The sequence below is a fragment of the Alnus glutinosa genome, chromosome 1 (assembly GCF_958979055.1).
Source record: "Alnus glutinosa chromosome 1, dhAlnGlut1.1, whole genome shotgun sequence".
NCBI lineage: Eukaryota > Viridiplantae > Streptophyta > Magnoliopsida > Fagales > Betulaceae > Alnus > Alnus glutinosa.
The window spans coordinates 51,637,631-51,651,144 of record NC_084886.1 but is presented as its reverse complement, the minus strand read 5'-3'; the positions used below and the strand labels follow the sequence as shown (position 1 = coordinate 51,651,144).

The following is a 13,514-nucleotide window of genomic DNA, read 5'->3' as shown; positions in this document are numbered from 1 at the left end:
CATTTCGATGGGTTGAAGATGTTGAACAATTAGCTCATTTAGTTAGGTTTACATAGAATGGTTAAGATGATGTTATTTATTATAGTTGTGTTTCTTTGGAAGCTATGTGTTTACATTTAATGATAGTAAATAATATTGATTGAAGATAATTTAGTTGTAGCTCAGATCATTATTATTTTGCTTTTCGTAATATTTTACTCTATTAATTAGTGTCTAAGGTAGAAAATCCAACTAATTATAAGTTAAAATTAGTATGAAGGCACTACTCGTAACATTCCGAAGTTATTTTTATATTGTTTCAAATAAATGCTAGATGAATGAGAGAAGAAAGATTAAGATTTTTTTATATTAAAATAATGTTAAGGAAATCACTTTTGTTCCCATAGATTAATGGTACAACTTTTGTTTCTTTGGTGTTTTCTTAGTTTAGGAAACAACAAAAAAATCTTAGAGCATTAGCAGCATAAAACCATATACCCAATAGCACATTCCATTCCCTATATATATAGGAAAAATCTCTAAAAAAATCACATAAAACCATCCGCAACAGCTTCCCTAAAACATTGGGTAGCAGTAGACTGTAGCTATCCAATGCATTATTATAATCCTAAGAATACCAAACGTTCTCTCTCCTCTCACTTCTTCTTTTTCTTCTTTTCGCACCCCAACTCCCTCAATGAAGGACTGAATAAACAAAAATATGAAAAAAAAAAAAAAAGAAAAAAAAAAAAAGATAGAGAGATACATAAGAGAGTAAAAAGATCTATATATGTTCAACCCAAAATCATTGAATATTTCACCACCACCTCAACAATCCTCACAACGCATATTCCACCACCACCCAAGAACGAAGGACTGAAAAAAAAGAAAAAAAAAAAGAAAAAAAGAAAGATAGAGAGATACATATGAGAGAAAAAAGATATATATATATATATATATATATATATATATATATATATATATATATATATATATATATATATATTATTTTAATGATACAAGGAAAGATTAAAAGAATATGTTGTGAGGTGTATTGGGATAAAGAAGTACAAACTAAAAAATAATTTGGTTCCCTAAATTTAGAAAAAATTGTTGTGTGTCTGCTGCTATTACTGTGATTCAATGGGTTTTTTAGAAGAGCTTTCCTTACATTTAGGGAAAGGAATGGAATTTAAGGATGGTGCTGCTAATGTTCTTAGTTTGGAATTAAGAAATTTATGTCCTTATCCCAAGGACATCTATGTTCTGTATAATATTACACCCCTACAATTTTCCCTTTTGCCATGCAGAAAATTTGAAACGCAGGGAATCATATGAAAAACACAATTCATTAAAAAAGATAAAAGTTAGATGAGGCTTGATATGTATTTGTCCTTATATATTTAGGCTTGATTGAGACCAATCATCAAATGATAAGAATTTTCTGATATTCATATCACCATGTTGAAGCCTATGGCAATTGTTCAAAAATACCTTGAATTTCAAGTTTGTTGTGAAGTGCATTAATTAAACATGTGTATTATATCAAGGGCAGAGTTTAAACATCCACATCAAGGTGATTCTTTGCTTGATATCACCAATAAAATGCACTCGGCTTGTTTCTTTAGCTGGGAATATATTCTGTATGAATGCTCACGTACATATCATTCGCTTGCAAACACCACAAGAACTACATATATTCTGTATTCCATAATTATCAATCAAAATGTTCTAGGTAATAGAATTTTCAGTATATATTAGAAAACCACTATGATGAAGGAGAATAAAGGTTGTAACAATGTATTAGCAGCAACCAGAAATACCATAAAGTTGCCGACCTTTTAATAAATTGAAGAATATTCAAGTACTGAAGCATACCATGCATGCATGGCCGCAATAAAGCATCAGAAACCCAATGTTGGGTTGAGGATATAGAATTTTAGAACTTTCAAAGCAAAAATGAATGGAAGACAGCCAAAAGGAGCTGAGATCATGATCATATCAGGTAATTTTCTTCGTTAGCAGAAAAATCTTTCATTTATTAGGCATAAAAATACCTCCACTTTTTGATATAAATTAACATATTTTCACGACTTCTCCAATATGTGCCCCGTCATTTGATTTAATTAACTCCTCCAAAACCCTGACGGCCAGTACAACCAACTTTAATTTAACTAGGAGCTGAATTGGAATAAATCTTATTCACTTTAATTTCTTCTCTAGAAAGCATACCACTAAAATGCATTACAGTCAGATAGGTCGATTCCCATTTAAAAAGTTCTTCTTCTGTGTTCTAAGAACTATTTTGATGTGTGGATGGCAATAATAACTTTCTATAATCAGTAAGAGGGTGTCCATATGCAAATTATTTATTTGAGAAAATATTGTTCTGATGAATTATTTATAATATTGATGTACCCTGAGAATTTTATGGTGGGGGCACTTCCAAAATTGATGAGTTAAATCATTGTGATATGAAACTCTTCATGTAATATGTTATAGCATTTTGAGTCAGCTTTCTAACGCTACTTAAGTTTGCCTTCATTTGATGTCGAAATCAAAAAATATAGTTGTTCTACTCCGGCAAGGTCTATACCGGACAACATACACAAGCTCAAATTCTTATGTCTTGGATCAACTTTTATACCGACTTAACTCCAAACCTATAACTTACAACCAAACATGTTTTAACACTAATTTGCCAACACTAAAAACCTAACAATAAAGAAGAAAAGTAAGAAGCCAAGTCACTTTGCATGGACTTTTTATTATTTGCAACTGATCATAATGTTACACTGCAATTATTGTGATAACATGTTACTTTGAGAAATTGAATTCTCGTAAACATTTTGGTTCTTTTCACTATAAGGAATATTCTCAACACAGATGCTTGAAAATTAAACCCAAAAAAAAAAAAAAAAAAAAAATCCCAGTAAATCTACTCTACAGGTTGCCAATATGTCCCATATATGCATGCCTTAATGAAAATGGAAGCAACATCATCAATCAAGAGGCACTTCTATTAATAACGTATTTTAACACATTATTGGAAAATAGAATGCTCTGGATCGGAGGCAGAAAAGCAGAAAGCACTTGGTATTCCAAATATTTCATATAATTATACATTGCCAAATAGTACGATAGATATTACTAGATATTAGTGTCAAGTGGATAGTGGAAATCTGGTGACATCTGCCAGTCAGCAGAGAACCAAAACAGGTAGCAATTCCCTTTCTGTTATTTTTTATAATTACTCTATGTCAAAAACTAACAAAGAGTTTTCATGGAGCTTTTGTATTAAAAAGCTCCACATTAGAACGTACAAGTTGTTTACCTCCACGTACAAGTTTACAAAGACAGAGACTACTCGTTCTTCTTTCAATTTTCTATTATTTTCTTCTTTTTTTATCTGTCTACCCCATTATTTATATCCCCCTGAAGAGTGTTAAACAGTCGACATAGCATCCATAAGTACTTGTTCAGACTCTTATTGTTGGGACCATCCTTCCAGAGTAAACATGGGAGAAAGGTTGCGGCTGGCAGTCGGAGTAATAGGTACTTTCTTCTTTTGTTTATTTTCTCAGCTCCCAATCATTATGAACGATCAAGTGTCAAATGTTTCACCTATAATTATACTTTCCTGGCGTTTACTGCAGGGAATGCTGCTTCTGTGTTACTTTATGCAGCTCCCATGTAATGTCAATTAAACATGCTATTCTACTAATTCATAGTTGACTCTATCTTATTTAATTCCAGTGAGCAATACTTAAATAGGTTGAATCCTTGACCAAGTAACTCAACTTTTTCCATTAATGATTTTCTTAATTGTTTTCAGATTAACTTTTTCAAGAGTCATAAGGAAGAAAAGCACAGAGGAGTTTTCATGTGTTCCTTACATCATTGCACTATTAAACTGTCTCCTTTATACTTGGTATGGACTGCCAGTGGTAAGCCATAGGTGGGAAAATCTTCCTCTAATTACCACCAATGGCCTGGGGATTCTTCTCGAGTTCTCCTTCATTTTCATATATTTCTGGTTCGCTTCAGATGGAGGGAAGGCAAGTTTAACATTTCAATGTTTAACAGCAAAGTTTTTCCAGTATACTTGATATGTTATGATCGATTCCCATGCAGGCATGAGACATATTATATAGTCAAGTTCATATGTACTATTTCGATATTTATGGCATGCATGCTGTATATGTTTTTCGCCAATAGTAGGTTTTCTATTTGCCATGTTAAATCCTTCACAAGTACATGCATATATTCAGTCGAAGAGTGCATTAATGATGTATGAATACCGTGAGGGTTCAGATGAAGGTGGCTGTGTCGGTGACAACTGTTATCATAGGATTCTGCACCACTGCTATCATCTCAGCTCTTGCTTTCCATGATCACCATCATCGAAAGGTTTTTGTTGGGAGTGTTGGGCTAGTGGTCTCTGTAGCAATGTACGGTTCTCCACTGGTGGTTGTGGTGAGTCATCATTTCTGATTACTTCATGAAAGTGATATATATATATCTATAGCATCGTAATTGGCAACAGATGAAGTGGAAACTTTTTTATTAATATTTCAAATCCATGCAAGAATATATTGTGAAAATTATAGTACTAAAACAGTTTCGCTTCATGTTAAGTTCTTATACATGATATTCTGTAGCACTGTCAGCATATAATTAACTTCATTTTATTATTTCAGAAGCAAGTGATACTTACAAAGAGCGTGGAATTCATGCCGTTCTACTTATCTTTTTTCTCATTCCTTGGTAGTTCATGTTGGATGACTTATGGAATACTCAGCCATGATCTATTTCTTGCGGTTTGTATCACGATTAAGCTCTAGTTTTGTTGTCAAAAAAATCTCTATCCTGTAAAACTTACATATGCTTAGATTTCTTTCTAACTCCTTCGCAGGCCCCGAATCTAGTTGGTTCTCCTTTAGGCATCCTTCAACTCATGCTCTACTGCAAGTATAGGAAACGAGGAATTATAGAAGAACCAAACAAATGGGATACGGAAAAGAATGATGAGAAGTCCAAACATTTGCAGCTCGTGATTAATGACAGTATTAGTGGAAAAAGTTGAAAAAATCAACTAAGATCTGATTGAGATCCATTTCACTATTGTGTCCCAGAAGATGGGTCTCTAAAAATTTTAGTTCAAGACCATTCATGCGTCAGTATTGCATGTATATGTCCATGCCTGTGTGTGTATTTCGTCTTTTATCTTTTATCTTATGTAATGATCTGTGCTATTCCAAGAGGTTTGTTTGCCACAGGGAGAACTTTATTTCATTAAAAAATAAATTTCAATGAACCTACAAAAATACAAAGAGGGCAGTAAAATAAACTCCTAAATATTAATTTCCTCAAACAAGGTTAAAATCTAGAATTATGCCATTACATGAATTCTTCAAATTTAACCACGCGTGCAACAAAATAAACTCAACTCAACTCCTTGTTTCTGAAAAAAAAAAAAAAAAAGGTACTGATTTGAAAAATAAAACTCCCATTATATGTCCAAAATGCAATTCTATTTGCCAACTCGCAAAAGAAAAACAATAGCAAAAATTGCTGTTTGATCCAGCATATATTGTTATATACCTACTCGATCAGTCACCTAAGTTCAATATAAACCCTGTTTATTACCTAGCAGTATCGCTGTCTATGCAAAGACCATTCCTTAGTCAATAGAGCAACCAAAAAGAAGCGCTTAAATTAATCCGGAGCATCCATATGAGTTGTGTAAAGATAACTTCCTTTTTCTTTCTCAAAACTATAGGTCCTTTTTGAATTCCTTTATTCACTCATGGAAGGGACAAAAGTAGCAAGCAGCCTTTTTTCTATCCTTTTTTTTTCTTCTTTTTTTCTTTTTTATTGGGGGGGGGGGGGGGGGGGGGGGGGGGGGGGGGGTTATCTGCTTTAAAAGATTTCACTGAGATATATCAGTTGGTCATGCATTTTTAATTTTTCAAAAGATGTATGCTAAAACAGAAGCACTAAACAGACTTAAAAGAAAGAGTTGCTCTTACCTCTTAGGACAATAAGCAGATTTTGTTTGCCAAAAACACAAAACCAACAGCTAATTTGCATCATTGTCATTAGCATCATTCTTAGATATGAGAAATATAAAAGAAATGTTGCTTGGCTTTGCATGGAACACAGTTTTGAAAAAGAATATGTCCTTAGAACCCATTCTGCATCAACAAATGCAAGTCAGCTGTCATCATCCAATATGCCCATGATTCACAACAATGCAATTAAAAGGAAGGAGACATCAAAGCTTGAATTTAGAATATTATGTCACCAAGGTGTGCGGCCATTGTTCAGGAACCCACAACATGAGCTGAACCAATTCACAACCAATTGAAAGAATCAGTTCTAACACAATCTTACATTAAGAAAAAAGAACATGATCATATTTTAAAAACCCAACCAGAAACCTTTTAAACAAATAACAAATTAAAGCCTATGCCTACCCAAGTCAGTAGATGCAGAGTTTGCTACAATGAACTTAACATTGGACAAAACATTTTTTTTTTTTTTTTTAAAGAAAGAAAAAACATGAAACATGCCATCCTAGAAGTGCATCTATCTAAATAAGAAAAGTAAAGAGATAATAACATGATGCTTCAACAAAACATAGAAACAATATAAAAATATGTCACAGATACATATGGAAGAAGATAAACCTTAACCAATAGTTTCACATATTTCTCGAAATTTCATAGAATTTATTAGCAATCCAAAGTTTAGAAATAAATCCCGAGCTAAAAGGGAGTATAGAGAGAAAAGAATAAAAAGAATAAAAAAAAAAAAGATCACACAAGTAATTAATATCAGATCGTTCAATGAGAGTATGTTGCTTTAAAGTAACTAGCCTTCCACTATTTGTCTAGAATCAAAATAAAAATCAAATTGAACAATGGAACTTATATTCGATGTTAGATGTTCCAAAGTAGCATAAATGTCATTACAATGAGGATGGGTTTTATCTTCCACAGAGAACACATGAACTCTGCTGTCCAGCTCAATCCAACTACACCCAGGAGCCTTTGTTACCCCTATTCCTGTTAATCTCTTCCTCAAATTCAGCTTTTCCCCCCATTTTCCCAATATAGAATACATGTTAGACAGAATAACATAAGCAGATATTGGCTTAGGATCCAAACTGAACATCTTCTCAGCCACTCTCCTACTCATCTCCATGTCCATCCAGAACCAACAGGCACTAAGCAAAGCTCCCCAGACAACCCCATCTGCATCAACAGGCATCTCTTTTATAAACTCCTCAGCTTCTTGCAGATGGCCTGAGTGACCAAGAAGATCCACCACACATGCATAGTGTTCTATTGTTGGGGTTACTCCATAACATTTTTCCATTGAGTGGAAAATTCTCATCCCTTCATTGACTAGACCAGCATGACCACAAGCAGACAGAATCCCAATGAAGGTAGCTCCATTAGGAACAACTCCTTGCTTTAACATATGCCCAAACAGTGAAATTGCTTCAGAGCCAATTCCATGATGTGCATATCCATTAATAAGAGCTGTCCAAGCCGCCACATTGGGTGAAGAGATACTAATAAATGATTTTTGAGCATCATGGATGCTCCCGCATTTGGAGTACATGTCAACAAGAGATGTTCCAACATAAGCAGTCGATTCAAATGGTGTTTTGATCAGGTGGGCGTGAAGTAATTGTCCTAGTTGAAGAGATCCAAGGCATGTACAGGCATGAAATAGAGCAGCGAATGTTGATCTAGTACGGTCTATTGATAATCTGTGCATGGTAACATAGAGTTTGACAGCCTCTTTATGCTGATGGTTTTGAATATAACCTGACATCAATGAATTCCATGTTACTGGGTTTCTTTCCCCTTTGGTTTCTTCAAACAGCTCCAAAGCTTTATCAATTTCTCCGTTCCTAGAATACACAGAAATCATAGTATTAAAAGAAAAAATAGTTCTTTGGGTCATTGTCTTAAACAATCTCTCTGATTCCTCAACTTGACCGCTCATTGCATAACCTTTAATCATCAAATTATATGAGATTGGATTCTTTTCAATCAGTCTATTAAAAATCAGCTCAGCATCTTCAATCCTACCCATCAATATAAGCCCCACAATAAGCGAATGGGTAGCATTTAAACATGGGTTTCCAATCCTATCATAAACTATCCTGGCATCCTCAATAGCTTCACAACCACAATAAAATTCAATCAACGCACCACCAATCGACTGATCAAATTCAAACCCATATTTGATCAAAAGCCCATGGACAACTCTCCCTTCACTTAGGCTTCCTAATCTCCCACAAGCCCTTATAACGCAATCCAATGTAAACTCATTAGGCATCACGTCACTACTCCCTCTCATTCTCCTAAACAACTCCAAAGCTCTTTCACACCCATCCTCCCTCCTCATATATCCGGAAATCAATGTAGTCCACGCCACAACATCCCGGGATGGCATCCTTTTAAATACATCCAAAGCCTCACTCATTAAGTTACATCGCACATACCCTACTAGCATCAAACTCCACAACAACTGATTTTCATCACGCAACTCGTCAAACACCCGCTTAGCTCCTTCAATTTCAATGCAGTTCGCGTAAAAGTACAACAATGCGCTACTCAAAAGCTCAAATCCATCAAACCCAGATTTCAAAACCAAACAATGAAGCTCTTTTCCCTCGTACACCGATTCCAAATGTGCGCACGCACTTAGTATAGTCGAAAAAGTGATCTCGTTGAGCTTCATATTGCTATGATGCATAGTTGAAGCTAGTTTTAGAGCTTCATCGTATTTTCCCCATTTGGAGTATCCAGAAACCATGGTGTTCCATGAAACAACAGTTCGTTCCGGCATCTCATCAAACAGTTTGCGAGCAATGTCTAGTTGGCCAATTTTGCAGTACCGAGTTATGGAAATGTTGGTGGAAACGATGCGGTTGCGAGGGCTTTCCGGCGGCTGATAAAGGGTTGTGAAGGGCTTCAAGCTTTTTCTCCAGCGACTGTGCTTCCAGGTTCCTAGAAAAGAAGGTTTCCGCAACATTCCGTGTGCGCGTATGTCCGCGAGAGCGAGAGAGAGAGAGAGAGAGAGAGAGAGAGAAGTTAAACGCACCGTTTCTGTTCAGAAACCTCAAACGGTCGCTTACATTCGTCACAAAGTAAAAACACAAAAGGCATTGCGCCACGTGGCGCGAGCAGCCAAACCGAAGAGAGCCAGTTTTTGTTAATTATTCATCAAATTGAATAAAGACCCTTCCTTCAATCAACCCACTCACGGTCTTGAAAACATCATTTTAAAATGAGATTCTTAGATTATGATTGATCATCATCTAAAACTACCCTGATTAGTTGATTGATAAATTTGACTCGTAGGATTAACGTACGTAGGCCGGCCGGGGTCAAACTTTTGAGATTTCATAATGGACACCAGCTTTCTTTTTTGAGGGTTAGGATATGTCATATGTGGGTCTGCATGTGCGCAGTCCGCCCTTATGATCCTGTAGAATTTTGCAATATATATCCTATATAAGTTAAAAGTATGGAACATGTTGTAATTAAGTTAAGTTAATATGAAGTTATGTTGTTTTCTATTGCTTTGGTGTTAAATAATTAATTAAGTTTGTGGTTTTACAAGAGAAAAAGAAAAAGAAAATATATATATATATCATGTACATAGAGTATAATAGTAGCTAGTGCTACATAGATAAATATGAGTCACACCTCAATGTGCCTTGGAGTTGTGCAATAGTTGATGTTAAGTTATACATGAATCATGGCTTTTTTAACTTATTATCGCCTTTCTTTTGACCAAGGTGTTACAAGTGGAGTGTGGAGTAGCCATGAATTGGCTTACGTGATGGGTAACGCATGCATGAGATACTTGGTCGAGTGACTATAAGATAGTCAAAGACCGTCAACCAAGTGACGACACATATTATAAAGCAATGTGGCCTACAATATTGATGTGATAGTTATAATTAATTTTTAGATTTTTTTTTTTAACAAAAATTAATCCAAGAGGTAATTGAGATTGCTATATCAACGTGCATTGTAGAATAATTATAAGATTAAAAAGTGATATATAGACTAAGAGGTGGCCTCCTTGGTTTTTAAATTTTCTTTAAATTTTTTTTTATTGAGTTAAATATCTATGTATTTTTAGGCTAAAAAACTAAGATTAACTTCTACTAAAAATAAATTATATTCCTGATTCATATTTTGGCCACTCCAAATGGAAAATTCTGATTCCGTGGACTGTCCTTGTATATTGCATTACTCTTTAATAAATTTGATGATAATGGAAAAGGAAAATTAATCAAACCAATAATATTCGCTGTGAATACTGCCTCTGGAGATTACCTTGAGTTGATTCTTTAATTAATTTATGCCATTTGTGATTTGTCCCTTATCACATCTTGACTACCTCTCTGTTTGAAAATGCTACTAGTAATCCTTCAAAGTGGGTTTAATTTTATTTCGATCACATGACAGTTTCCCATCAACCATAGAAGAGTAATTTGTGTGTAAAACAAAGATCGCGTCTGGCTGCTGCAGGCACGCCATAAAATAATGCAAAACCCTGATTCTTAGAGGCTTAGAGCCCCTTTTTTTTATCATGCAGTTTCCTTAAATTCAGTCTTTTACGGCCACGTATCCTAGTTCTGCATACTGTATTCAAATAGAACGCCATGCATGAAGCCACATACCTCTATCTCCCCCCACCCCCCCCCCCCCCCCCCCCCCCCCCCCCCCCCCCCCCCCCCTCTGTCTCTCTCTCTCTCTCTCTCTCTCTCTGATCTCTCTCTCCATTTGCTTCTCCAACTCTCAAAACCAAGACCAAGAAAGAGATAAAGAACGAAGAAGAACTTTATAAAGCCAAGTAGAGTAGGATTTTGCATCAAAATCTTTTTTCGATCTGTTTTTCTTATCCCATAAGATATTTATAATACATATCTATTAAAATGGTGAAGCTAGCATCGGCACGAGAAGGCCGAATGTACGGACCCCGGCTGGCCCGAAGCCGGTCGGAGTACATAAACGCGGGCCTATACGTGTTCGCCACCATTGTGCTTCTCAGTGGGTTTGCGGCTCAGTTCTCAGGCGAGCCAAAGTCTGGTCTTGTGCTTTTGCTCATAGCCGTGGCGCTTATAATAATGGTTAATGTGCATGACCTTGTGGCGCATCTTGCTGGGGTCGATTACCGCTTGCAGTTGATGGGGTTCGACCCGCAGCTCGCGCTCGTGGAGCTTGCTGTTCCGCTGGTTCAGGTTCTGGGATCGCTTCTTTTCTTCTTGGGGATCCTTTTTCTTTTTATTCAGGTATATACATGTATAATATATGTAATGTTTAATGAGTGATGTTAGCAAATTAATTAACTTTTTTTTTTCTCTACTGTATAATTCTATATAGTTTGTTTAGATGAGTGTTTATACATGCAGTAACAGTTTCTACAAGTTTCTATTTGTTATTTGTTGCAACCGCAAATTGCAGGAAGAGAAAGGATATGGTTACTTCAAATTGGAAAAGCATGGTATGAACATGCTCATTGCTGGCTCTGTTTTATGGATGCTTGGATCGATCCACAACTCATGCCAAATCTATGAGAGAGCTGGTGGGCATGTCCAAATATTGCAGCACGGTGTCCTCATCCCGTTCCTGATGGGAAGTTTGTTGTTCGTGGTGGGTGCAATTCTCAACAGTCACGAGCAATCTGGGTCGATCCATCATGGACTAGAGCTACTAGTAAGTTACCCATTAATCCAATCTTCGAGTTTTTTATTTTATTTTATTTTATTTTGAGTTATAGATGTACGTGAACTGCTTTAATTTATCGTTTTGACTCCAAAATAAACAATCATATCCGACCAAAAAACATAAAATGTCCCTAAAAATTGAGTCACAAATTGGGCAATACATGATAAGTATATATATTCCAATCCATATAAATAGACCTAATACATCACTTAAGTAATGATTGGAGATCCAAACTTACTGCACCAATTGAGAAATGGAACCCCTGGATTCATTGACGATCAACTTCGACACAAGTTTGGATTATTCAAGCTATAGCTTTATTCCTCCTCATCGATCAGTGCCGACTCCCTCCTGTGATCCCAACACAGGCGAGGCGCGAAGTTAGCCGCCTCCCTCCAGCGCAAGAAGTTTATAATGGAAGGAGAGTTGGCATCCTTGCCTTACAACATCTCACCATCTAGGGACGGAATCAGAACCAGAATTTCTCATTCGAAAGGGTCAAAATATGAAAATATGAATGAGATATCAAATCTAATTTTGATAGATTCGAACGTAATTTTTAGACTTAAAAAATACATATATATTTAACTTAATAAAAAAAAATATAAGTAATGATTAATTGGAGAAAAGATTGCCAGATCGACAATTTGAGTACTAGTGCAAGATAAGTTTTTTAATTCTTCGAAATTAATGTCTGTATGCAGGGTCTGACTTGGATCTGGCTGGGGATTTTTGGAAGCATACTGTTCTTTGTTGGGGGATTAATAAATGTAGTTAAGGTGTACACGATGCAGCAAATTGAAGGACTAAGGCTGGAGAAACTGCGGGGAGGGGCACAAGAACGACTGAGCCAAGAAAGGGAAGGCCAGCTCCCCCTCATCATTGAAGAGCAGAGGACAAGGCAAAGGCAAGCCGAGGAAGCAGGACTGGTACCGGGCCCAACTCCCTATAAGGATGTCCTTGTCGGTCAGAGTTAAACAACCGGGAAATATAATGCTTGTTGCAGTGTACAAATTGTGTACACAAATCATGTGCAAGAAGATTTACTCTAAACAACCTCCTTGGACCTTGGTTCTTTGATTCACCCTCCATTTATTTGACTCATTTATTATCAGTTTAATGTTTCATTTTCTATTTATCTGGAGGACATAATCTGAATATATAATTTAGTTTACATTTGTCTTAATTAGGCAGTCAATTTTGGCCCTATTACCTCCATGTGTATGCTTTAAATGAGTTTAATGATTACACTACATTCCCACCAATTTTACACCGGTTTATATGACAAAAAATTTAATTAAGTGGCTAAATGTTTTTATTTTTTATTTTTTAAATAATTAGCATAAAAAAAAACATTTAAAACATGTTATTCAATTTAGTATGATGAGTAACATTATTAATTATGTTAAATTCGACGCTTGGGTTGAGTAAATTAATCTTGTTGCCTCGTTCCGGTTCTCAAAGATCGGGATTTTGGGGTTAAAACCATTGTGTAAAAGAATATAAAATATAAGAAAGCGGAACCAAGAAAAAGTATAATGTCGGTCAGTTTTTTTTAAAAAAATTATATTTGGCTTTTGTGTAAGTTGATTTTGAAAATGGAAAATGATTTTTATACGTCACATTATCATATATCAATCCTACAACAAGACACATGGGGTGTAAGATTCATGCATCTGAGTCCCATATACATAGGTTTCACACCCAATGTGTCTTGGTATATAATTAATGTAGAGTAATGTGATGTATGAATAACACATTCCAATT

At 35.5% G+C, this 13,514-nt stretch overlaps 3 protein-coding genes across 4 annotated transcripts; 2 read left to right on the top strand and 1 right to left on the bottom strand.

Moving 5' to 3' along the window:
* Positions 1-3,412: 3,412 nt before the first annotated feature.
* On the top strand, positions 3,413-5,255 carry LOC133862453 (bidirectional sugar transporter SWEET3). Of its 2 annotated transcripts, none has more exons than XM_062298284.1 (6): positions 3,413-3,534; positions 3,636-3,672; positions 3,815-4,037; positions 4,294-4,455; positions 4,683-4,799; positions 4,895-5,255. In XM_062298284.1, exons 1-6 carry the CDS (start codon positions 3,498-3,500, stop codon positions 5,063-5,065), a joined length of 747 nt encoding a protein of 248 aa, XP_062154268.1. In that variant the 5' UTR covers positions 3,413-3,497; the 3' UTR covers positions 5,066-5,255. The 2 variants fall into 2 exon arrangements, with proteins under 2 accessions (XP_062154268.1, XP_062154259.1); XM_062298275.1 differs by having other exon boundaries at positions 3,417-3,534; positions 4,680-4,799.
* Positions 5,256-6,841: 1,586 nt separating this feature from the next.
* On the bottom strand, positions 6,842-9,115 carry LOC133862443 (pentatricopeptide repeat-containing protein At2g13600-like). Its single transcript, XM_062298263.1, has one exon. The coding sequence runs from the start codon at positions 9,034-9,036 to the stop codon at positions 6,856-6,858; it is 2,181 nt and encodes a 726-aa protein (XP_062154247.1). The 5' UTR covers positions 9,037-9,115; the 3' UTR covers positions 6,842-6,855.
* Positions 9,116-10,954: 1,839 nt separating this feature from the next.
* LOC133857850 (uncharacterized) lies at positions 10,955-12,779 on the top strand. The gene is made up of 3 exons (XM_062293212.1): positions 10,955-11,311; positions 11,484-11,735; positions 12,452-12,779. Exons 1-3 carry the CDS (start codon positions 10,955-10,957, stop codon positions 12,722-12,724), a joined length of 882 nt encoding a protein of 293 aa, XP_062149196.1. The 3' UTR covers positions 12,725-12,779.
* The last annotated feature ends 735 nt before the right edge of the window (positions 12,780-13,514 follow it).